Source organism: Mesoplodon densirostris, chromosome 1, assembly GCF_025265405.1.
Source record: "Mesoplodon densirostris isolate mMesDen1 chromosome 1, mMesDen1 primary haplotype, whole genome shotgun sequence".
Taxonomy (NCBI): domain Eukaryota; kingdom Metazoa; phylum Chordata; class Mammalia; order Artiodactyla; family Ziphiidae; genus Mesoplodon; species Mesoplodon densirostris.
The window spans coordinates 166,979,873-167,006,837 of record NC_082661.1 but is presented as its reverse complement, the minus strand read 5'-3'; the positions used below and the strand labels follow the sequence as shown (position 1 = coordinate 167,006,837).

The window sequence follows — 26,965 nt, the reverse complement described above, 5'->3', positions numbered from 1 at the left end:
TTTATTTTATAATTTAGATATTAGAAAGGCAGTATAGTGTAGTCATTCTGGGTTTTTAATATAGGTTTTGGGGCTTTCCCGGGATCAAATCTTACTACCTTTGTGGCCTTGGACAGCAAGTTACTTCTTTCTCTGGGCCTCAATTTCTCAAATGTAAATGGGAATAATAATCATTGTTGAACAGTTTTATTTTGTTGGTATGGGATTAAATAGATGAACTCATGTGTAAAACAGTTCCTGACACCTAGTAGTTACTTAATAAATACTGCATTTACTATATTTTTCTTTTTTTTTTTAAAATAAATTTATTTATTTTGGGCTGTGTTGGGTCTTCGTTGCTGCATGCGGGCTTTCTCTAGTTGCATTGAGCGGGGGCTACTCTTCGTTGTGCTGCACGGTCTTCTCATTGCAGTGGCTTCTCTTGTTGCGGAGCACAGGCTCTAGGCACTCAGGCTTCAGTAGTTGTGGCACGTGGGCTCAGTTGCTCCGCAGCATGTGGGATCTTCCCGGACCAGGGCTCGAACCCATGTCCCCTGCATTGGCAGGCGGATTCTTAACCACTGCACCACCAGGGAAGTCCTGCATTTGCTATTAAATTACAGTTAATCAATTTAGCAAACATTGATTAAATACCCACCAGGTACCAGATTTTATCCTAAGGGATGGGATTAGGTATATTTATTGATCATCTACTATTGGCCAGGCATGGAGACTGTAGTAGTGAATAAAAAAAAGTCCTGGGAACTTCCCTGGTGGGACAGTGGTTAGGAATCGACCTGCCAATGCAGAGGACACAGGCTCAAGCCCTGGTCCGGGAAGATCCCACATGCTGCAGAGCAACTGAGCCCGTGCACCACAACTACTGAGTCTGTGCTCTAGAGCCTGCGAGCCACAACTACTGAAGCCCATGCGCCTAGAGCTCATGCTCCACAACAAAAGAAGCCACCACAATGAGAAGCCCATGAAGCCACCGCAATGAGAAGCCCATGCACCACAACAAAGAGTAGCTCCTGATGGCCGCAACTAGAGAAAGATGGCACACAGCAACAAAGACCCAAAGCAGCCAAAAATAAACAAATTAAAAAAAAAAGTCCTTATCCTCTTAGTGTTTATAATACTATTAATGATCATTATTTATTAAAGGCATTATTTATTTGAGGCTGACTTTAAAATGTGATTGACTTTTAATATTTTTGTTTGTTTAACTTTTAAATCTAGGATATCTTGTATTATGAGCAGCTTAAGACTAATGTGATACAACATGACCTTTTGGTGGACAGTTTAATTTATAAAGTAAGTAAAAGTATACATAGTTTTTCCATTTCATTAATAGCATTAAGCAATTATTGAGTCTTCAGCATGTAGGGACTACACTATGCATGATGGTACATATTAAACTTGAAAAATAATTTTAAGTGATCATTATACTTACAAAGTTAAGTTTGACCTTCAAAATTTGCAGTTTCTATTCAATGTTATCCTCCTTCCCTTTGAAACTGTCCTCATAATCCTTTCCTGACCCTCCCATTTATTGATTAAGAGAATGATAAGCATTTCCTGTTCTTATAAATTCAAGTTTCCACACAAACTACATAAAAAGAAACTAAAAGGAAAATGAGATTATGGATTTTTTATCTTATTTGTCTCACAGTCTTTAGGGCCTGCTTATTTATTTTATTATTTTGAAATCGTGTTTTATTTTTAATTTCTTTTAGTTTCTAGACATATAGTTAAGCACGTCTCAAGTTTTATGATAAGGATTCATTGAGTTTTTGTTTCCAGGCATCTGATATTGAGACGAGATGCAGATGCTGAAAACGTGATATAAGATATGACTGATTCTGGATTAATAATTGGGTTGTTTAAAAGATTTGGATTTTAGATTTAGAACTTGTAAGATAGAGGAGAAGGGCATATTATTCCAGATCTCAGAAACAGGGGAGAGAAGAACCTAAAAATTTGTCTGGGTAGAACATAACCAAAGTTAATTATAACAATGACTACTAGCATTTAATGATTGCTTACTATGTGCCATACATTGTTCCAAACTCTTTACATAGATTGTCATCTGATACTGTTAGCTACCTTGGGTGGTAGATGCCAGCATTTTGGCTGTAAATGATAAATGCATTTTTTCCTGGAAAAAAACTTGCATTCTGCAAAATCATGCATTAAAAATAAGAGCTTTTGGGGCTTCCCTTGTGGCGCAGTGGTTGGGAGTCCGCCTGCCGATGCAGGGGACGCGGGTTCATGCCCCACGTACCACAAAAAATAAAAAATAAAAAAATAAGAGCTTATAGGAAAAATAGCACTTTTGTAACTAAAGTGCTAACAGAAACAATAATTGGGAGATGAATTGGACAACTCAGGCAGGCTGCTCCTGCATGAGTTATTAAAAATGTACAAAAATAGGGCCTCCCTGGTGGCGCAAGTGGTTGAGAGTCCGCCTGCCGATGCAGGGGATACGAGTTCGTGCCCCGGTCTGGGAGGATCCCATATGCCGCGGAGTGGCTGGGCCCGTGAGCCATGGCCGCTGAGCCTGCGCGTCCGGAGCCTGCGCGTCCGGAGCCTGTGCTCCACAACGGGGGAGGCCACAACAGTGAGAGGCCCGCATACCGCAAAAAAAAAAAAAAAAAAAAAAAAAAAATGTACAAAAATAATAAAGTGTAAATACTAAAATAATGCAGATGGAAGTGGTGCACAGCACCACTGGGGCTGCTGTTCAGGTGGGCACAAGAGGAAGTGCAGAAGCTAAGAGATGTGCAAGGCTGGGGGTGTGCCTCTCTGGAGAGGGGGCCCCCCGTGCAATAATTCATTTTCCATTCTCTTGAAATACAGTTATAAGGGCTCAGGCCTGCGGAAGACTTTGTCCTTTCCTGCTGAAGGTTATAATTCTACTTCTGCTGTTCTGGCTTCCCTTTTTTAGAGAAAAATTGCATAGAAATGAACACAATTTTCATGTTATACTGCCATCATTCCCTTACTCACCAGCCACATATTGATACGTGTGTTGTAGCAAAACAGGAAGTACTATCATTTTACCATTTTACAGGTGAGGGAACTGAGGTAAAGAAAGAGTAAAGAAATTTGTTTAAATTCATATATTAAATAGCAAAGCCAAGATTTGAATCTAGGTAATCTGACTTCACAACCGTACCTTTAACCACTGCTCTACAGAGAGAAAAGATGAGGAAATTTAAGAGGATGCAGTCTTTTGATGAAAAGTCTTGACTCTCACAGAAGTTTTTACATAGATTTGGATCACAGGTATTACTATTAACTTTGAGGTCAAATGATTGTGCTCAGGGGATTATTTTAGCAACAGCCTAAGAGATCTTTTGGGCTTTAAGACCTTCAGTCTCCTTTCTGTTCAAATGAGAGAAGACTCACAAGAGAAGTTGTTCAAAAAATCCAAGAGTGCTAGCATGAGAGTTCTCTTTGCTGCCAACATGAATTTCAGTTAGAATCAGTAAAAAAAAAAAATCTTTCATTAGAAAGAGGTAAACAGTTTGTGTCTGAAGAATTGAATATAAGTTCTGCTAGAATCAATCCTGACTGTCCACAACATGAGTGTTTTTAGGAAGATATCTGTCTCTGGTTGTTTCTGTCTTGTGTTAGTTAAGCTCTGCTGATCTTATTGGAACAACTCCAAACATTATTAAAGTCAGACCTTGAGGAAATGAGCATTTAAAAATTATTTGAAGTTTCATTACAAGTCCCTTTGGCACAGGCTAATTTTTAATTTAACTGAAAGTAAAGTAGAATTATTTTAGTGATTAAAGAAATTAATGAAACAAGGCAATGCTTATATACAGAACACCATCAAACCCTCCCTAAGCTAAAATATCTAATGGTTCTCTCTGGACTGTGTTTGTTTTCCACAAACATGCCTTGAATCCACACCATCTACAGTTTTCCACCACTTGCTATGATGGACAGTTGATCTGTCATTTTATATCAGTGTTTCTCAACCTTTTCTTCATTATTATCCCTAAAGAGAAAATTTTCTCTAATATAAAAAAATTAAATACCAAAGAACAAGATTTTGGTGGGTAAGGATAAGCTTTGGAGGTCCACAAACCATTGTACTATGTAAAAGTTTTTGATCCCCAGGAACGAAGTCTCACCCCTTAGAGGCAATATCATCCTCGTTGAGATTGCATGGTCTCTACCTCTGCCCACGTTGTGACTTAGACTGGCTCCTTTCTTTTCTCTTAGTCTGCGTGTCTTTCAGTTTTCCCAAGCTTAGCACACATTCACTACCTCCAGAGTCATCCACAGCTCATTTCATCCTCCTGTAATTGCTGCTTTGATCAATAGCCTGATTGAATTTTGTAGGTTGAGCAATATTATCATAGATTCCTGCAATATTTCTTTGTAACTGTTCCGATATTTCTACTATGTATTCTTGCTGGTGAGATTGAAGATAAACATTGTCTAGTTTGTTTGTTTATTTGTTTGTTTGCTAACAAGCAATGACTTGCAAGTGAATAATCACAAAAACATGAAAGATTTTTGGTATTTTGAGGGAATGGCAAGAATGTGGGTTTGAATAGTGGAAGATGAGATTGGAACAGTAATTTGAGGCCAGATTGTTATGGTTGCTTTTGGATGTTGTGATTGCATCTCCTTTTCTAATTTTAAGACATCTAAATATTAGATTTAAAGGAGAGAAAATTGAAATAAATAATAAAGAATTACTAATGGAACCAAAAAGAGTGTGAACAATTTGTAGTCAAATAATGTATCACTTATATTAGTCAAGTAAATTTATAAGTTTACCTGTGATAATTCTAGTGATAAAATCTAATTGAGAAGTTTATAATCATACATAAAAATAAAATCATTGCAGTATTATTTCTAGATGTTGCATTTATGTCTTAGTACTATAGACTATTCATTTAGGTTCTCTTCAGTGCTCTCTACTTTTAATTATAGGATGTGAAATTGACAGCAAGCAATGATGATTATTATTTTGTATTTGAAGATTACTTATATCAGGTAAGTTGAAAAATTAAAATATGTAATGTTCTTGTTTTAAGTTCTCTAACTCAGGATACTTTAGAAGATTTTTCTTTTGTTAACTGACTCTTCCTGAAATCCACTATGTTTATTTTTTATCTAATTAAATGTTCTAAGTTTGGGATAAGGTTAATTTTTGTTCTTACATGGGAATAGGTAGGAGAATAAGAGCTACATATCTGCTCCAACCAGGAGAGGTATATGCACAGATTTTTTTTTTATACATGTATCAACTCTTTTTTACATTGTATTCCCATATAGATCATTTCAGAGTATGAGTAGAGTTCTCTGTGCTGTACAGTAGGTTCTTATTAGTTATCTGTTTTATATATAGTAGTGTATATATGTCAATCCCAATCTCCTAATTTATCCCTCCCCCCCCCGTAACCATAAGCGTGTTTTCTACATCTGTAACTCTATTTCTGTTTTGTAAATAGGTTCGTTTGTACCTTTTTTTTTAGATTCAACATATAAGCAATATCATATGATATTTGTCTTTGTCTGACTGACTTCACTCAGTATGACAATCTCTAGGTCCATCCATGTTGCTGCAAATGGCATTATTTCATTCTTTTTTACAGCTGAATAATATTCCATACCACATCTTCTTTATCCTTTCCTCCATCAATGGACATTTAGGTTGCTTCCATGTCCTGGCTGTTGTAAATAGTGCTGCAGTGAACATTGGGGTACGTGTATCTTTTCAAATTATGGTTTTCTCCAGATATGTGCCCAGGAGTGGGATTGCTGGATCGTATGGTAACCCTATTTTTAGTTTCTTAAGGAACCTCCATACTGTTCTCCATAGGGCTGTACCAATTTACATTCCCACCACAGTGTAGGAGGGTCCCCTTTTCTCTACACCCTCTCCAGCATTTATTGTTTGTAGAATTTTTGATTAGGCATGGATCCTTAAATTGAATGTCCAGTTCATAATTCAGTCATCCCAAGATGTTCAGAGAAAGCATTTTACATGATAGTTTTCTATTAAAGGCCTTGAATAAATAATTAAATGTTTTGAAATCAGTTTGAAGCATTGTGATTACTCTTTGATCATTTCATATGCTGATATTGTGGGTGTTTGTATTTACCTAGGTCTTTTTCATATCTACTAAAATAGAAACATCTTTAGAAACATCTTATCACAAATAGGAAATATGAAATTTATGTAGAATTGATTAAATAATACTCTTTTTTTAAAGGTCACACACACATACATAGATAGATAGAAGATTAATAATTTGATTTTGAGTGAATGTCAACATGTGTCATGGAGAAAATATCTAGATTCCACATGACAATTTCTGCTTCATTAAATGTAAATCAGTCCCAGCTGTCTGGATTAGCAGGTTTCTAATTGGTAATAGTGGTGGTAGTTGTGTGTCTAAGAAAAGAAAAATAAGAAAAATAAGAAAATAAGATTCTCTCAAGAAGGTTTAATTACTCATATATTCCAAGAACTAAATTCCAATGATTTTATAAATTTTATTTATAAAGCTAAAATTTGAAATAACCCTGGAAACAATTTTAAGAAAGTTTCAGTGATTTCAAAAGTGCCACTAATTTTTTTAATTTTAAAAAACAGTAAAGATTTAAAATCCCATTCTTTAACATAATTAAAAGTTGGAAAATACAAAAATCTAAAAGTTTATTTACTTATCTAGCTAATATGTAGCCTGGTACCTAATTCTTAGTACTCAGTAAAATTTTGAATGTACAGTAAAGTTAATGCTTCATTTATATATTAATATTTGTTTCCATACTTAAGAAATATTGAGTGTAAATGATTAGTTTTGGTATTGTATCATAAGGAGGTCCACAGAACCATCCTTAGCAGAAAAATCAAAATCAGTGAAAATTATTTAAAAAACAAAAATATTTAAAGTATATCTGGAAGCTGTGTTAAGGTCATACATGAAGACAGCAACAAAAACAAAAACGAAAACAAAAAACATTTATTCCAGAAAGGTACTAAATCTCAGAACAGTCTGTAGCATTTGAGTCGTGATGCACTGTCTCCCTCCCCTCACCCCCAGATCATCATGATGGAAGCTTCAATTCAGCTGAGTGTGGCCAGGAAGATGGGGTTCCATTTCCCTATAACTTCTAGTCAAGGGCTGCAGTATCTCTATATGAGGGTCAGGTAACCAGTATTTCTCATACTCCTCAGCTCTGTGTTGTAGATGCTAAATTCCAGAAGAATGCTGCCAAAAAGTCAGGGGCTCCCTGCCTCCAACTCATAGGGCAGACCTCTGTGGAGAGCAGGTTTGAGTAACCTCCATATTTGTTTTCTGTAGTGGCTGTACCAACTTGCATTCCTGCCAACAGTGCACTAGGGTTCCCTTTTCTCTGTACCCTCCCCAATACTTGTCTTTCTTTGTCTTGTCTTTTTGATGATAGCCATTTTAACAGGCCTGAGGTGATAACATATTGTGGTTTTGATTTGCATTCCCCTGATGATTATTGATGTTGAGTACCTTTTCATGTACCTGTTGGCCATTTGTATGTCTTCTTTGGAAAACTTCTATTCAGTTCCTCTGCCCATTTTTTAATTGGGTTTTTTTGTTTCTTTGCTATTGAGTTGTAAGAATTCTTAATATATTTTGGATATTAACCCCTTATCAGATATATGATTTGGAAATATTTTCTCCCAACCTGTATGTTGCCTTTTCATTTTGTTTTTTATTTCTTTTGCTTTACAGAAGCTTTTTAGTTTGATGTAGTACCACTTATTTATTTTGCTTTTGTTGCTTGTGGTTCTATTTTCATATCCAGGAAATCTCTGTGAAGTCAAGGAGCTTTTCTTTCTGTGTTTTCTTCTAGGAGTTTTATGGTACAGGTCTTACATTTAAGTCTTAAATCCATTTCATGTTCATTTTTGTGAGTGGGGTAAGATACAAGTCTAATTTCATTCTTTTGCATGTGGTTATCCAGTTTTCCCAACCCTATTTATTATTGAAGATACTGTCTTTTCTCCATTGACTATTTGTGGCTCCCTTGTCAAATATTAGTTGACTATTTATGTGTGGTTTATTTCTGGGCTCTCGATTCTGTTCAGTTGGTTTGTGTGTCTATTTTTATGCCAGTGCTATACTATTTTGATTACTATAGTTTTGTAGTATAGCTTGAAATCAGGAAGTATGATGCTTTGTTATTCTTTCTTGAGATTGTTTTGGCTACTCAGGTTCTCCTGTGGCTCTATACAAATTTTAGGATTGTTTTTCTATTTCTGTGAAAAAAAATGCCATTGGAATTTTAATAGGGATTGCATTAAATCTATAGATGGCTTTGGGTAGTATGGACATTTTAACAATGCTAATTCTTCGGATCCATGAACATGGGATATTGTTCCATTTGTGTCTTCTTCAGTTTCTTTCATCAAAGTCTTGTATTTTTCAGTGTACAGATCTTTCACCTCCTTGGTTAAATTTATTCCTTAGTATTTTGTTGTTTTTGATGCTATAGTGAATGGAATTATTTATTTCTTTTTCAGATGTTTTGCTGTTAGTGTATAGAAACACAGCTGTTTTCTGTATGTTGATTTTGTATCCTGCAACTTTACTGAATTCATTGTTTAGTTCTAGCAGATTTTTGGTGGAATCCTTAGGATTTTCTACATATAAGATCATATCAGTTGCAAATAAAGATAATTTTATTTCTTTCTTTCCTGTTTGGATGCCTTCTTTTCTTTTTCGTGCCTGATTGCTCAGAGTGGTCTTGTAAAAACACTAATCAATTCATGTTACTTGTAAGATTAAAACCAAAAAGACCAAAATCCTTCATGAAGCCTACATGACCCTGCGTGCACTGGTCCACCTCTTCAGCCTCATTGTTCACATCTGCCCTGACACTCTGGCACAGTGTATTCCAACCACTCTGATCTTTTACTCCTCAAGTTCACTATACTTCTTTCTACCTCAGGGCCATGAGACCTGCAATTCCTTTGATGTAAAAGACCATTACCCTCCCCTCGTCCTCTAATAAGTTCCTATTTTTCCTTCAGCTCTCAGCTAAAATATCACTTACTCACAAATACCTTCCCTGACCCACTCTCTGCTTCCCAACACAAACACACAAAGTCATGGCCATCTAAAGTATGCTTTTAAAGTCCTATGTAGTATTTTTCATACTTTTTATTTATAGTACTTTTTATAGCTTATTTGATTATTTTATAATTTCCCCCCCATAACTGTTTAGTATTATGACACTAAACATGAATACATAAATTATAATATCAACCAAAGGCCAATAATCATATGATTTATAGTGTGTTGACTATTCTACTTCAGTGTGTGGGTAGAAAAAGTGTAAATTTGACAATTTCATCCCCTTTGGTGACTGGAAAGAAGAGGATTGTCAATTTTAAGTTACAACTACACAGGCTTTTTGGTGGTGGTAAAAGAGATTTTCCAGGCAACTAATTTGCCTCATTTGATGAACAGGGTCAGTAAGGATATCATTTTAAATGAGAGTAGTAACAATTCCTCCAAATAATGCCAGAATTAGCCCTTGAGTATATATTCATCTTTGTGTACCCCATAAACTTGGAAAACTTATAAGTGACTGAGTCTGACAAACAGAACCATTTATAAACAATGGATGCATTCTCTGAGAAAAAGCATATTGATCATCAGTAAACATTCTCTGAGAAAAAGCAGATTGATCATCAGTAAATATTTATTGATTCTTGTATGTAAATGATACCACCTTTGATAGGCTTACATTCTAGCTAAGGAGGCAAAAATGTTTTGAAATTGTTTTAAAGTGTTTATGTAAAGCATTGGATATTAAGTTAATTAATATCACAGATAGTAAGTACTATAGGAGTGTGCTTTAACCTTTATTTTCCATTTTTATTATATTTTAGTCCAAATTGTATTATTTTTAGATTTCACATAATTTTTTCAGTCGTACACCTCCTGGCCTCTGCTACTCTTAGTACTTTGTAAAGCTGTAATGTGGATCTTTATCCTTATAACATAAGTAAAAGGATAATTATAACACCTAAGTTCTGTCTTTGGGAATTATGCAGAATTAAATTTTCCTCATGTGGATACTTTCCATGATCATACCTTTTAGATAGCTAATATCACAATTAGTCTGACTTATCAGAGGGAAGTTCATTTTAAGTAATAAAAATTATAATTATATGTATTGAAAACCATATTATCAGAAATTGAGTTCTGATTTTTCTCTGGGAAAAAAATTTTATCCCTATATGTGTGTGCGTGCACACTTGTATGTGTATGTATGTATGAGATAAGAAAGAAGAAAGGCTTTTCTTGTCACTAATTATAGGCTTTCCTTTGGCAGAGCTGCCTAGCAACATAAGTGCTCTATGGGAAAATTGTTGATTGTAATGGAGTGAACTTAATGTTTCTGGCATGTTCTGTGTCATAACCATTTTATTGGGTTTTGTGACTAGGCTACAAAATTAGACAGCACGTGGCATTGCTGTGTCCATATATAGATGAGAAAACCTCCAGTAATCCCTCCTGAAGGAACATCTGGGCCTATGCTACAAGGATACACAGGCACTCTTCTGAGTGACTCATGTTAGTTACCTAAATTTTATAAGCAATAACACTGAGCATTACAGAAATAATGTTTTGAGTAATAAGTCAACTTTTTTGTATTCCAAAGTTTAGTTTTTATTTTGCATGAAATTCTTAAAAATACTTCATTGTGCTGAAAGTTATAAATTATATCAGAGTTTTAAAATGTGTTCAAACAGAAGACAGCCCTTATTCCATGGAAGTATATTGGGTAGTTTGACAGTAACATTTTCAGGTTTTAGTACTTAATAGCATCATGACAATCTATAAAATTAACTTATTGTCCAAAGTATATAAAATATTTATAGGGGAGAATGTTTATATAGTAAAGAGAAGACACGGGAATTAATCTTTCTGTTGGGTGACAAATTCTCTACCATACACTTGGCTTATCTAGCATTTGCTTAGTAGGAATACTGTCATATTAGAATATGCCATAGTTATACATATTTTAATGCTATTGAATGGTGTTCAAGAAAGGCCCAGGAGGGCCTCCCTGGTGGCGCAGTGGTTGAGAGTCCGCCTGCCGATGCAGGGGATACGGGTTCGTGCCCCGATCTGGGAGGATCCCATATGCCGCGGAGCGGCTGGGCCCGTGAGCCATGGCCGCTGGGCCTGCACATCCGGAGCCTGTGCTCCGCAACGGGAGAGGCCACAACAGTGAGAGGCCCGCATACCGCAAAAAGAAAAAAAAAAAAAAAGAAAGGCCCAGGTGCAATCAGATATCCTTTATTCATGTCAAGTTATTGAGTGTCTGTTCTGATACAGGCACTGTGTAAGGTGCTGCATAAGATGTTTATTAAGCTCACATTTTAGTGAAAAATGAGGTAAAGGCAAATACATAGTTATAATTTGATAAATGCTCTGATAGACGTTTATGCAATGTTGCATGCAAATACAATTAAAGGAGAAATAAATTCTGGGAGTAGTTCAGCTTAGCGGTGGCTTCAGAAAAGAAATGTTATCTGAAATGTCTGGTTCTTTTTCCTTGAATTTAAATTTTTTTAAATTTTTTTATCGAAGTATGGTTGATATACAATAGTATATTGTTTTCAGGTGTACAACATAGTGACTTGACATTTATATACATTACAAATTGATCACCATGATAAGTCTAGTAACCATCTGTCACCATACAGAGTTATTCCAGTTATTATTGACTGTATTCCCTGCGCTGTACATTATATCCTCATTATAAACTCCTTTGTTTTATAACTGGAAGTTTGTACTTCTTAATCCTCTTCACCTATTTTGCTCAACCCCCCACCCACCTCCCCTCTGGCCACCATCAATTTGTTCTCTGTATCTGTGAATCTATTTCTGTTCTATTTTGTTTGTCTGTTTGTGTTTTTTTTTTTTTTTAAGATTCTACATACAAATGAAATCATGGTGTTTGTCTTTCTCTGAGGAAATGTCTGGTTCTTAAAGGCAAGGAATTAGGAGACTGAGAAAAACAAAAATAAACATGAGCCATGTGCATATGATGATTAGTGAAGAGAGATTAGCTTTTCATGGCAGTGAACAACTCTGACAGTTCAGGCTAACCTTAATGAGCACTTGATATAGAGCAAGGTCTGCGTGAACAGAGAGAGAACAAATGTGAAAGACATGTCAATACCATGACCTATCATTATAATCACTTCCTCTTGAATACATGTTCAACTCCCTCCCCCTTCTCCCAACTTCTAGTAGTAATTGCCTGACAAAACCTTAATCCTGGTTAAGTACAACTCTCCACCAATTCTGTGGCTTCAGTGTGCATTTGAAAGTGGCTGGAGAGGGCTTCCCTGGTGGCGCAGTGGTTGAGGGTCCGCCTGCCGATGCAGGGGACACGGGTTCGTGCCCCAGTCTGGGAAGATCCCACATGCCGCGGAGCGGCTGGGCCCGTGAGCCATGGCTGCTGGGCCTGAGCGTCCGGAGCCTGTGCTCCGCAACGGGAGAGGCCACAACAGTGAGAGGCCCACGTACCGCAAAATAAATAAATAAAATATACATCAAACTTCTCCCAATATATATATACATGTGAGCATGCATTATCCCTCTTGTCTGCATTATTTTTCTCTGTAGCACTTACCACTATATAACATACAATATATTTTGCTTTTTTCCCTCCATCTTCCTTCACAAAAACATAAACACTATGAGGACAGGGATTTGTTGTTGGTTTTTTTTTCATTCATGGCTGTATTCTCAGTCTTTAGAAAAGTGCCTGCCACATAGTAGGAGTAAATACTTGTAGGTAGGTAACTAGGTAGGAAAGAAGGAAGGAGGGAAGGAAGGAAGGAAGGAAGGAAGGAAGGAAGGAAGAAAGGGAGGGAGGGAAGAGGAAGGAGAAAGGAGAAGGGAGGGAAGGAGGGAGGGAGAGAAAGAGGAAGAAGGAAGAAACTATCAAAGGTAGAATCAGGGGGATTTTGGTAATTGACTAAATATGCAGGTTGAGAGAGAAGGCAGAATTAAGAATGACTTGAGTTTTCAGGCTTTGGATAGTTATAAGCATGGTGATAACAAGAGTTAAGATTAGAAAAACAGGTAGGATGTGTAAGGTTGGAAGTCAGGGGGACGGAGCAGAGAAAGATTTTTAAAGTATATTTTTCTCCATAAGAAGGTAACAAGAAGATGAGAGCCCATGCCCAAGCAAGAAGCTAGACCAGAAAAAGTCTTTGTTTTTTATTTTTCTCCCTGTATTCTCTAATGATTGTAAATGAGATTATCAGCACTATCTGTGTCATTTATTTATGGAGTGCTTATTAGGTAACAAGATCTGCTCTAGACACTTTACAGCTAATTCTTACAACACCCTTTAAGGTAGCTTTATTTCTGTTTTACAGATGAAGAAGCAGAGGCTCAGAGCCCAAACTCATACAGCTACCAGGACCCAGGCTAGGTCCATTCAGTTTCAAAGCCCTGTAAGCCACATTACTCTTTGATTTATGAAAATTTAAGTCAGGGCAGAGTGCTTCAAAAAGTGATTCTTGAAATTTTATCGTTCAAAAATTCTCCAGATTAGTTTGGATAGAAATGCAAGAGCACCACAAATTTAAAAATTGTGTAATAGTTGTAAGTTAAAGTGATTGTCCAATTGATATACATTGTTTCTTAATTGCTTTTTATTACATAAATAACTTATTTCTCAAAAACATTCATTATAAGCATATTTTCAAAAGACTAAAGAAAGCTATAGGCCATTGTAAATCTTTTACAGCTGTATGTAGAAACGTTAGGTGTAATTCTGCTATATAAACTGTAGTTCAGACTTACACATCCAACTTGCGCTTCCACTTACAGCTTTTCTAAATAAAATAAATCATTACTATATATACCCTCATCCTCATAAAGTTCAAATTTTACTTAATTAGTGAGTAATCAAAGTTAAATTTTCTAGTTAATTTGATTGAAACTGTCATCTTCATATAGTCACATTTCTAGCAAATTTACAGTTGAACTATCACTTCATTACAGATAAAAAATTGGGATCTCAGAAGTTAAAACAACTCAGGTTAGAATAGGAGTTGGTAGCTCGTTGCTTGCATGCTAAGGTTGCACATCAGTACATAATGTGTAATACCCCACCTCTGGCTTATCACACTATAGTCACCAAGGTTCTCTCAAGAGCAGTCTCAGATATCTTGTCTTCTCTAAGGCAATAGGGACTTGAGGGGTATATATTTAAGCACAGAGTTTCTCCTAACATTACTATGTTCCCACCAGTTTCTAAGGGAAAGTTGATACAAACATTTTTTTAGGAATTGTCTTCCCTCTAGGCAATGGTAGAAGGATATTTGTAAGTATACTTTTCTTTTGCATTATTTTACTTTAATTGTATTAGCTTAATAGTGGCTGTATTAGTTTGTTATTATATTAATTGTGTAACTATTTTAGTTATATTAATTGTATTAGCTTATTATTGCTGCTATAACAAATTAACATAAATTTAGTGGCTTAAAATGAAACAAGTGTACTTTCCTACAGTTCTGTCTGAAGATCGGGAAGTCTTTTGAAATGGGCCTTGGTGGGCTAAAATCAAGCTCTTGTCAGGGCTGTCTGTGTTCCTTCTGGAGGCTTTGGAGAAGAGTACATTCCCTTGCCTTTTCCATCTTGTTGGGTACATCTGCATTCCTTGGCTCATGATTCCTTTCTCCATCTTCAAAGCCAGAAGACAGCATCTTCAAATCTCTCTTTTTCTGACTATGCTGCCTCTCTTTTTCATTTATGAGGATTCTTGTGATTACATTGGGCCTAATGAGATAATCTAAAACAATCTGATTATCTAAAGACCTTCAGTTTAATCACATCTGCAAAATTCCTCTTGTCATGTAAGTTAGCATGTCCACAGGTTGCAGGGATTAAGGTGTAGGTATCCTTGGAGGTCACAGTGGTACTGGAAGGTTTGACAAGAGAAGAGACTAATATTATTTACTGGTTTGATAACATTTTATGGATTTAGAATTTTTTAGAACCTAATGATTTATGAAATTATTGGCAAGTATTTATCACATTTATAGGTCTAAAAATAAAAATGTTTATGATAATTTCATAATATATACAAATATTGAATCATTATGTTGTATACCTGAAACTAATATAATGTTATATGTCAATTACATCTCAATAAAAAAACTATATGATTATGTCAGTAGATGCCCCAAATATATTTAATAACGTTTATTTTTTAAAATTGTGGTAAAAAAACGCTTTATAAAATTTACTATTTTAACCATTTCTAAGTGTACAATTCAGCAGTGTTAAGAATATTCACATTTTTATGAAACCTAACATCCTTTTTTTGTACTAACTCTTTATACACTAGAATGGAAGTATATTTTCTTGACTTATGAATAATATTTTTGTGAAACCAACATTTGCCATCTTAATGTAAGTTGATGTTATTTAATTTTGAAATATTAGAGGTGTTCCCACTAAAGCAAGGAAAGAACATGAGTCATTTTGGAATTTCTAGCCAATGAATAAGATAAGAAAAATAAAGTTATAGATACCAGAAAGGATACAAAATTATTATCAAATATAGAAATTCAAAGGAATTAACTGAAAACCATTAGAACTATAATTCAATTAAATGCCTGTTTATGAAATAAAATATTGAAATCATTTACTCTTTTCAATATGAGAAATAATCATTTGGAATATATAATGGAAAATAAAGAGCCAGGCAACATAAGTCCTTTATTCCTGAAGAGGGATCTGGGTGGCACATCCCAGTGACCACTACATACTGCTACCATCTTAGTCCCAGCCACTGTCAATAGTCTTCTATAGGGCCTCCCTTCTTCTGCCCTTGTCCCCCATGGCCAATTCTCTTCACAGTGGCTAGAGTGATCCGTATAAAATAAATTAGGTCATTTCTCGCCTCTGCTGAAAACCCCACAGTGGATCTCCATTTCACTTCAAATAAAAGCCAATATCCTGACAATGGCCCACAATGCCTTGCATAATTTGGCCTCTTTTTACCTCTCTCATATATCTCTTTCTACTCATCTGCTCCAGCCACACTTGTATCCATGCTGTTACTCCAGCACAGCAGGCATACTCCTGCCTTAGCACCTTTGCAGTTATTGGTTCTTCTGCCTGGTGTGCCCTTCCCCCAGATATCTATATGTTAACTTCCTCAAGTTCTTTCAAGTCTTTGATCAGATGTTACCTTCTCAATGAAGCCCACCCTGACCATCCTCTTTAAAATGGCAATCACCCTTCCCCATTTCCCCTTTGCTTTGTTCCCATAGCACTTACCACCTAATACATTATATAATGTAAGTATTTATAATGTTTGCTATTTATTACCCCCCACCATAATTAAGCTCCACAAGGGAGGTTTTTTATTTATTTGTTTGTCTGTTTCCTTTGTTGTATCCCAAGCACCAAGCAGCTATAACAGTGCCTGGTACATAGTAGAAACAAAAAGAAAGAATTAGTGAACTGATTTTAAAAAAAAAGTCTGAGGAAGTTATCCAGAATGGAGCATAAAGGGATGAAAGTAACTAAGAGATTTGGCAGGTTGAATAAGTGTCAGTCAATCTTATATCTACAGGAATCAGGTAGAAGTGAATAGAGAATGTGAGAGAAGCATCATTCAAAAAGATAATGTCTGAGAATTTTCCAGAAATGGGGATAAACAAAATTTCAAGGTGAAGAAACATGATAATCTTAAACCATAGAAATAAAAACAAACCCAAAATTAAATTTATTGCGGGGGAGGAACTACAGAATATAGAGTAACATTTAATAGTAGTAGTGGTAGCAGTAATTGCAGCTAACATTGTAATAATACCATGTGCTAGGCACTGCTTTATGCACTTTATGTATATTAATTAGTCCCTACCATAGACTTTGATGTAAGTATTATTATTGTATGCATAGAGGAAACTGAGACACCAAGAAGTCCAGGAACTTTCCCAGTGTCACACAGCTAGTACATGGTGGGGCTAGAATTTGAATTCCAGCAGTCTAGTTTCAAAATAAATTCCAGATGGGTAAATGATTTTACCACAGAATGAATCTATCAAAAATGCTAGACAAAATTTCCTGTTTTAGTCAGGATGCACTAGATTATACTGTGGCAACATGTAAATCCAAAATCTCAGTGGCTTAAAACAGCAAAGGTTTATCTCCTGCTCATGGTTATGTCCATCCCAGATAGGGTGGGGATGTAGCTCTGTGTCATCCTCACTCCAGGACCCAGGCTGATGTCATACCTACTATCTGAAACACCGGTGGTTTCCATGCAGAGGGAAAGAGGGAACCTGGTTAACTACTCTGGTTCTTGAAGCTTCTGTTCGGAAACTTTCAAGTGACATGTATCTCTTTCATTGAGTAAAGAGCAAGTCACATGGCCACACCTAACACCAAAATGGCCAGAAAAGATAAGCTGACATATGTTCCCAAAGGGGAAGAACCAGAAACATTTGATGAAAAAAAACAATGGCTTTCATAATTTAGGTGAATATATAGAGAACATTATAAGTGTGGGAAGGGACTTTCTAAGCATGAAAGTATTGGTAGATTTGAGCATATAAAAATTTAAAGTATCTCTGTGTCAAAAATAATAAATTATTGAACAAAGCCATTTATAATATATAATTAGACCAAAATTTAGCATCCTTAATATATAGAAATTTAAACAAATCAATAATTTAAAAAATATTAATTTTGAAATGTACTAAGATGATAAACTGGAAAATAACAAAAGAAATGCAAATGGAAAGATGTTCAACCTCATTAGTAATTAAAGCACTTTGCCATTTTTTACCTATAAGATGATAATAAACCACTTTGATGAGAATAAGAGAAGATATGGACTATCCTACTGCTGTCTATGTTAAAAACTAAAACAAAACATTTCTGGAGGGCAGTTTGGCAACGTGTATCAAAAGTTTTACAGTTAAAATACCCATCACTTTGACCAGACAGCTAGTCCAGTTTTAAGACTTTAAATAAAGGTGTACATAAATATTTAGCTATAAGGAAGTTCACTGCAACATTGTTTATAGCTGTGGAAAAGTGGAAATAATTAAATGTTCAACAATAAAAGACAGGTTAAATAACTATTGTTCATCTGTATAGTGGATTATTCTGAAGCATTAAAAAATGTGGGTAGAAAATACTTTATATTTTTTTTTACATATTTATTTATTTTTAAATTTTGGCTATGTTAGGTCTTCGTTGCTGCACATGGGCTTTCTCTAGTTGCAGCGAGCAGGGGCTACTCTTCTTTGCGGTGTGCGGGCTTCTCTTTGCAGTGGCTTCTCTTGTTGTGGAGCACAAGGCATGCGGCCTTCAGTAGTTGTGGCACGTGGTCTCAGCAGTTGTGGCTCGTGGGCTATAGAGTGCAGGCTCAGTACTTGTGGCACATGGGATTAGTTGCTCCGCGGCATGTGGGATCTTCCCGCACCAGGGATCAAACCCGTGTCCCCTGCATTGACAGGTGGATTCTTAACCACTGCACCACCAGGGAAATCCCTTATTTTATAATACTGAGAGAAAGTAGAGTATAGAACAGTATGCATAATCCTATTTTGTTGGGAAAATTTATGTATGTATGTATCAGAACAGCCCGGAAGGATATACATCAAAATATTAACACTGGTGGGATTGTGGGTGTTCTTTCTCCATTTTTTAATTATCTCTATTTCTAATTTTTTTCTTATTTTTATCATAAACATGTATTGCTTGCATAGTCTTTTAAAATATAAAAATAAATCAGCAGCAATTGTTGGTACGCATCTCACCACTGCGCCTGACTGATGCCCAGTCTCCATATCTATCCTGTTTCTAAAGCTGGGTCCCTTTCTTGTGTCTTGAACTCATGGTTCCCCTCTCCATTCACCCCTGCTGCTAGTCCAGCCCTGATTTTGTTCCCCAGTTATGTTAACTGGGCTTCTGCCTTTTTCTGTTATTCCCGAATTATTTTCTCAGTAACATCTTTTGAATCCCAGGACTTCTAATACCAGGACCTAGATTTCCTGTCACTAATCACCTTCCTGGGGATTGGTCCCCTGCCTCCAGGCTGGTATCAACAATCCAGTTCCTCCTACTGGACATGTTTGATTTTGACTTTCTGCCCTACATATTTTCCTCTCCAGGTAGAGTTGCCATATCTACCTGCTGGTCAGGACAACCAGCTTCTAACCTGTGCTGGACTGCCACTTGTTCTACTGCTGCTAATCCCTTCTAGATACCATGAGTTGCCTTCTCTCCCACCCTGACATGCCCACTGCCAGCTGCTGCATCCCAGCAATGAGCCTAGTTCCAGTTTCCTGCACTTTTCAAACTGCTCTGTCCCATCGTAGTTACCTAGGGTCCCCCCTCTACATTTCTTATCTTATTAAATTTCTTCAAGTTGGTTCTTTTTTGCAGATTAAAAATACACTAAAAGAATCAACTGGTCAACATCACTAATCATTAGAGAAATGCAAATCAAAACTACAGTGAGGTATCACCTCACACCAGTCAGAATGGCCATGATCAAAAAATCTACAAACACTAAATGCTGGAGAGGGTGTGGAGGAAAGGGAAACCTCTTGCACTGTTGATGGGAATGTAAATTGATACAGCCACTATGGAGAACAGTTTGGAGGTTCCTTAAAAAACTACAAATAGAACTACCATATGACCCAGCAATCCCACTGCTGGGCATATACCCTGAGAAAACCATAATTCAAAAAGAGTCATGTACCACAATGTTCATTGCAGCTCTATTTACAATAGCCAGGACATGGAAGCAACCTAAGTGTCCATCAACAGATGAATGGATAAAGAAGATGTGGCACATATATACAATGGAATATTACTCAACCATAAAAAGAAACGAAATTGAGTTATTTGTAGTGAGGTGGATGGACCTAGAGTCATACAGGGTGAAGTAAGTCTGAAAGAGAAAAACAAATACCGTATGCTAACACATATATATGGATTCTAAAAAAAAAATAGTAATGAAGAACCTAGGGGCAGGACAGGAATAAAGACACAGACGTAGAGAATGGACTTGAGGACACAGGAAGGGGGAAGGGTAAGCTGGGACGAAGTGAGAGAGTGGCATGGACTTATATATACTACCAAATGTAAAATAGCTAGCTAGTGGGAAGCAGCCTCATAGCACAGGGAGATCAGCTCAGTGCTTTGTGACCACCTAGAGGGGTGGGATAGGGAGGGTGGGAGGGAGATGCAAGAGAGAGGAGATATGGGGATATATGTATATGTATAGCTGATTCACTTTGCTATAAAGCAGAAACTAACACACCATTGTAAAGCAATTATACTCCAATAAAGATGTTAAAAGAAAAAAAGAATCAACTGGTAGTTAGTAACTTGCATTTTCTGCTGTTGTTTAAGGTTTAGGTGACTAACAGTGAGAAATCTTTGGATGAACTTTGCCCATCACACTTGGTATCTACTGTAACACTTACCATAAGTGTACCAATAGAGGCCACTCTTCCCATTGAGAGGCACAGTACTGAACTTGAAAAATTCTACCTCAGTGCCTCTCAAGCAGAAGTAGCAATGAATTACCTGTTATAAAACAGTGCTTACATATATATGGAATCCAAAAAAAAAAAAAAAAAAAAGGTTCTGAGGAACCTAGGGGCAGGACAGGAATAAAGACGCAGACGTAGAGAATGGACTTGAGGACACAGGAAGGGGGAAGGGTAAGCTGGAACGAAGTGAGAGAGTGGCATGGACATATATACACTACCAAATGTAAAATAGAAAGCTAGTGGGAAGCAGCCACGTAGCACTGGGAGATCAGCTCTGTTCTTTGTAACCGTCTAGAGGAGTGGGATAGGAAGGGTGGGAGGGAGACGCAAGAGGGAAGGGATATGGGGATATATGTATACGTATAGCTGATTCACTTTGTTATACAGCAGAAACTAACACAACATTGTAAAGCAGTTATATTCCAATAAAGATGTTTAAAAAAAATAAAAACTACACAAGTTAACACAACATTGTAATGCAACCATATTTCAATAAAAAATAAAGGAAGAAAAACAGTGCTTAATTGTTTGTTTTTTCCAATGTTGTACCCAGGTATTACTTTGTTTCTCCCGAGATACATCTGTGTTGGGTCACTTTGCATACAACAGTGCTTCACCACCGAAATCATACATAAGAGGTAAAATTTTAGTATATAAAGGAAGTATTCTTTAACACTTACATAATCATACCAAGACTGTTTATTTTATAGCATATATTGGTTGTCAAAATTTTTGTCGTAAATTATTTAATAAGGTGTCTCTCAGGTTATTGTAACCATCTTTCACTCCCACTTAAATCAGTGCCCAAGCCACTTATCGCAGATCACAGGAAAGTGGTTCCAAAAACAGCATTTAAAATTACTTCTTTATTTTTCCTGTTTGCTCTCTCCTCTGTTGCTGTTTTTGCCATATCTGTTGACTTTTATTTACCCTTCTAACTATGAGTTTATCAGTTGAATTTGCTTTTTCTTTTCTTTTCTTTTCTTTTTTTTGCTTTCTTTATTCCTTCTCCCAAAATGTTACACCACACTTAAAGTTTGATATAATTTATATGCTATTAGCTTTCTTAATTCTATTTTAGTGCTTTCTTCTCTTTATCATTAGCTGCCTACAAGATAATGCTATTTCAGTATCCTCCTATCACTAATTTCAGCTGGAAGCCTTTCCCTGATTTCTCCTTTTTATTAAGTAGTGAACACCCAGCTCTGGAAGCTTATAAGCCTATTGTGTATGGTCATTCTGCTATTCCCATAAAGAAAGATGCTGTTTGTCCTGTATCTCCTAAGTCCAACTGTCTGCCTGATTACTACAACCCCTGCCCTAAGACAGGCCCACATTGCCAATGCTGGGATCAGGCTCCCCCTACTTGGGGGCTCTCTTGGTTACATTGCTTCTATACTGAATTGATAGAAACATTTGGTTTACTTGTTTGTTTCTTTCACATCATCTGCTGAAAAACTGATTATAGAACTTATCTAATGGACTTACCTCTAAATTCAGCCAAATTTTAATTCAGCCCTCCATCAGTTGATCCTGTCTTAACCTAGCTAACTTTGATTCTCTGTTTATTCCACACTACCCCATTTTCATTCTAAGCCTCTATATATTCTCTAAACATGGAAGGATTCCCCCTCCTCCACCCCCAAAATCATAGGTTCTTGAAGAACTAGCCTATATCTCACAGTATCAGAAAAACTCAGATTATTTCCTTCTATGTAGGGAAAAACCCAATTCTATCCTACTGTGTTTTGCTCCTGTGTTTTTAATTTACTACTCACACAAAGCACTTCACTTCTAACACTTTTGGTCGCACATATGTGGGGAGTTTTCCCCACACTAACAAGCTAGTCTTGACACCACCTGGGTATCCTGCAGTTTAACTCAATTCTAACACTACACTGTCTACCTAGAGATGGTGTCAGATCCCACAGGTTAAGGACTCAGTCCTTACATACATACACACACACACACACATACACTTCAGACACCAGTCACAAGCTTATGTTATCACCTGTGCTTCTGACCAACTGGCTTTAGATTGGACGTTCCAACAACCCTCTCCTTGGGTTTGACTGATTTACTAGAGAGGCCCACAGAACTCAGGGAAACACGTACTTACATTTACCAGTTGGTTAAAGATATGATAAAGAATATAAATGAACAGCCAGATGAAGAGATACATAAGGCTACGCCTGGGAGGGTCACAAGCATAGAAGCTTCTGTCCCCATGGAGTTGGAGTGTGTCTTCTTCCCAGCGTTGATGTGTTTGCCCACCTAGAAGCTCTTCAAACTCCCTACTTCTGGGGTTTTATGGGGTCTTCCTCACAGAGGCATGATCAATTATTAAACTCCATTTCCAGTCCCTCTGGAGTATGAGGGGGTGGGGCTTCTAATCAAGGTTTGGTCTTTCTGGTGACCAGAGCCCGTTCAGAAGCCCACTCAGAGTCACCCCAATAGAATGAAAGATGCTCCTAATGCTCTTATCACTTAGGAAATTACAAGGGTTTCAGGAGCTCTGTGCCAGCAACCAGGGGCAGAGACCAATATACATTTTCCATTGTCTCACACTCACCAAGTCCACCAACCCATCATCAATTTCCCTCTCCTCTAAACCTCTAAAGCACTTAAAGCCTGTGCCAGAAAACTTAGCAAACATATCTTAATGTTTCCTGTTTTAGTCTGGATTATAAGCCACATGGTTCAGACACCATATCTCATATCTACTCTGTTTGCTTCTCAGCACCTAGCCCAGTACTGAGTACCCAGCAGGTATTTTCTATCATCCATCCATCTACCTACCTACCCATCTTCTTACTCACAAGATCAATCCTTGTTGTCTCCACCCTAACCTAAACTGCTCATGCAGTTCTTCATTTCCTCTCTCCCACCATTCCCAACCAAAAAAAAATTTTTAATTAAAAATCTTACCTTAAAGCCAAGTGCAAAAACGCACATGACTTTTCAGTAGACTCAACAGTGTTAGAAAAACTGTCAAGATAAGAGCTACCTACTTTTTCCCACCTCAGTAGAAGGTGGGAAAAAACTCAGACCTTTGAAAGTTTTGAGGAAAAACTTTTTAAAACTCACTTAAACATTTAATTATGATGAATATACTTTAATTTTCTGAGATAATCCTGATTTCAAATATTTAACCTCATTCTCAGACCATATCCAAACAATTCCAATTGTTTAGGAATTCAGAAAATATTACCACCATACAGTGAAAGACATTTAATTTTAACTTTTTAGCTCATTCCATTAAAATGTAAACTAATGAGGTGTTGCAAAGCTTAGGACTTACTTTAATGACTAGACTAGAATTACTTATAATTAACACAACAATTCTAGGCTTACAAATAGATGCTGCTCTTCTTAAGTGCTTAAGGAGCTTGAAAACGTTTGTTCTTTTAATTATTTTGTATCACTTACCTTGTAGTGCTTAAGTTTATATTATTGACTTTAATTGATTAAAGGATTTGCTAATACCAAAAGATTGGCTGGCATATTTTCAAATTAATTCCATATCATAAAATGAAATGAAAGGAGATTGTACTATAGTCGTTTTTTAAATTCCATTAATTTTTAGTATATTCACATAATTAATTTTTAAAGTTTTTTCTATTTTATCTAATCATATTGGAACTGTCTATGGTTTTCTCTTACAGGAAAACTAGGACTAGAAGAATATGCCGTCTTTTATCCACCAAATGGTAAGAGCAATGCTATTCCTCCCTCTAGTGGGAAATAGGAAAATTACAACTTTTATAATAGCACTGTGACTTTCTTATTCTCTATCTTTAAATGGATAATAATTTATCATCTAAAATAAACCTTCTATAGAATAACTATTCTAATTAATCTCATGTTTGTGGTAGGTTTTTGCTGAACTGTGCACATCCTTTCTGATTTTCCTTGAGACCAGTAGTAGCATTTGTGAGAAAGCTAAGAAGACTCAGGTGTCTAAGTCCAGGGTGCTTAGCTTTCCTCTGAAGGACATTAACTCCGTCTAGGACCTTCCTTTTGGCTTTATTGGAGCAGTGCCCTAATGAGTGGATTGCCTTGTGTTGCACTTTATTGTTCTCATGATTTGACAAGTGTAATATTTATGAAATAAAAATATTTCAAGAAATACATCACTGAAAAAAAGTATGTTTTGATTAAAGTGATCAAATGTATAGTGACCTCCTTGAATATTAAGTATTTCTTTGAGATTATCAGATAGTTTTAAGATATGCTCCTTGGAAAAGCAATATATAGCAGTCCTTATTATGATACTGTAAAGTTGCATCCTGAAGAAGTTCTTTTACTCCAGTAGAGTTAAGAACATGGGCTTTGTAATCCTGCAGACCTGGGTTCAGATCCCAGTTCTGCCAGCTCACCCTATGACCTTGGGTAAGTTATACATCTTCGCTGAACTTCAGATTTGTCATCTATAGCACATGGGTAACAGATTAAAGAAGATAACAGTGTATGAAACAGCACCGGATGTGTAGTGAGTGCTCACAAAATGCAGCTGATACAAGTTGCGTTTAGCTTCTTTACTGACCAGCCCATCTGAAACTCATCTTTGGCTTTCATGGCACTGTCCTCTCCTTGTACCTCTCAGTGTGCTGTCCCAGGTTCCTTCACAGGCTAGCCTCCTCTGTCCCTCTTTAAGCACTGGCATTCCAATGTCCCACCCCACTCTTGTTCTGCTGCTCTTTCTTTTTTTTTCTGCTGCTTTTCTTTTCACACATTTTCCTCAGACTTCTTATCTGCTCTCTTGCTTCTATTTGTTAATTACTCTAAAACTGATATCTTCAATTCTGACTTCTACATTATTTAACTCAAATTTAACCTGAACTAATTAATCTTCATATGCCCACTATTTAAAACAGAAAAAAAAAGCAAACTTAAATTTAAAAAACAAAATGACAACAACAAGATAAACCAAACACTGTCCTCTTTCTCTCTCCCATTAATTGTACTCTCACTTAACCAGTAATTCAAGGCCTGAAATCTGGTAGTCATCCTTGATTCCTTTCAATCCTGGACCCCCTTCATCTAATAAATCACCAGGATCATCCAATTTTATCTTCAAACTACATCTGGAACCCTCTCTACCTCACCATAACTACTACCTTGCCCTCATTCAGGCTTTACTATCTCTAGTTTATTCATTGCAACTGACACCTAACTTGTCTCCCTTCCTCCAGTCTTTTCTAGCTTTTCTCTGTCTTTTACAATGCTGTCTCAGTTATACATCTAAAAGGAAAATCTGAAAATTGCCATTTTTCTCCTTAAAGTTTTATTAATGGCTCCCCATTTCTTTATAAGCAATGTCCAAGCCTCTCAGCATGGCATAAGACAACCTCTCTTGACTCTGCCCCCTATTCAGTCTAACTCCTAGCTTCATTTCTCACCATTTCCCATTTCACTTTTTTTTTTAATCACAACAATATCAAATTATTAATTCTTTGCACAAACACAGCTACATACTCTCAAAAAATCACTATGCTGCTTTCCTACCTCATGACTTCTGTTCCTATGCTTGTAACAGCGCATTCAACATTTCTTCACCTGGCTGCCCTCTGGCTCAGCTCAGGCATGATCCTCTTCAGGAGACTTTCCTTGGAACCCCAGGTGAGGTTAAGGGCCCTTCCTCTAGGCTCCCATAGTACCCAGTGTGAATATCTTTGGTATCTCTTACTATATGATCTTGGCATTAATTGTTTATGCTTTATCTCCCCCTCTAGATTGCAAGCCTCTTGAGGTTTAGGACCATATCTTTCTTTTTTGCTCCTCCAGTATCTAGCTATAGTAGGACCTTAATTAGTATTTATTTGAACTAAATTAGAGGCTTTTTAATCTTAACATTTATGTGTAAACTTTGTTACATCTGTCTCCCCAGAAACTTAATTTTCATATAACTTTTTATATTTATATAAGAATCAGAAAATAAGAAAAAATAAATAACTCTGAAAGGCCAAATGAGATGTCCGTGGAGTCAAGTTTCTTTTCTCTATTCATATATGGGAGAGCTTTTCCAACTTAGTTTAGAATGTATTCGCTTTTACTTAACACACATGCCTAACAAACTTGGTTTGTTGGTTTTTATGACCCCTGTAACAAAAGAAGTATAGAAAGAAACTGATATACATAGAAAAAATGATTAACAACAATAGAAGTGAAAATCAGAGACCTCACAAAGGAAAATAGAAAAGCTAAAAAACAGCATATAAAAGCACTCCTGCAAATCAGTCTGGGACCACTTTATGTAAAAGCCAATAACCCTCCACCCTTTAAATAAGTATCATTGGGTTGTAACATATTATAGTAATTTAAGACTTTTATAATGAGCTAAGGCACCAAGAAAAAAAATATTGCTATAACGATAATTGTAATAGTAGTCACAGCATTAGC

General features: G+C 36.4%; 1 protein-coding gene across 3 annotated transcripts in view; it reads left to right on the top strand.

Annotated features, from left to right (window-relative positions):
- Window positions 1-26,965, top strand: part of TBC1D19 (TBC1 domain family member 19) — a 165,450-nt gene that overhangs the window by 105,912 nt on the left and 32,573 nt on the right. For 2 of the 3 annotated variants that reach the window (XM_060091580.1, XM_060091591.1), the window contains 4 exons: window positions 1,219-1,293; window positions 4,939-5,001; window positions 21,117-21,201; window positions 24,229-24,273. In XM_060091580.1, the coding sequence (XP_059947563.1) occupies window positions 1,219-1,293; window positions 4,939-5,001; window positions 21,117-21,201; window positions 24,229-24,273 (268 nt within the window). The remainder of the gene's footprint in view (window positions 1-1,218; window positions 1,294-4,938; window positions 5,002-21,116; window positions 21,202-24,228; window positions 24,274-26,965) is intronic. The other variant, XM_060091586.1, reaches the window with a different exon arrangement.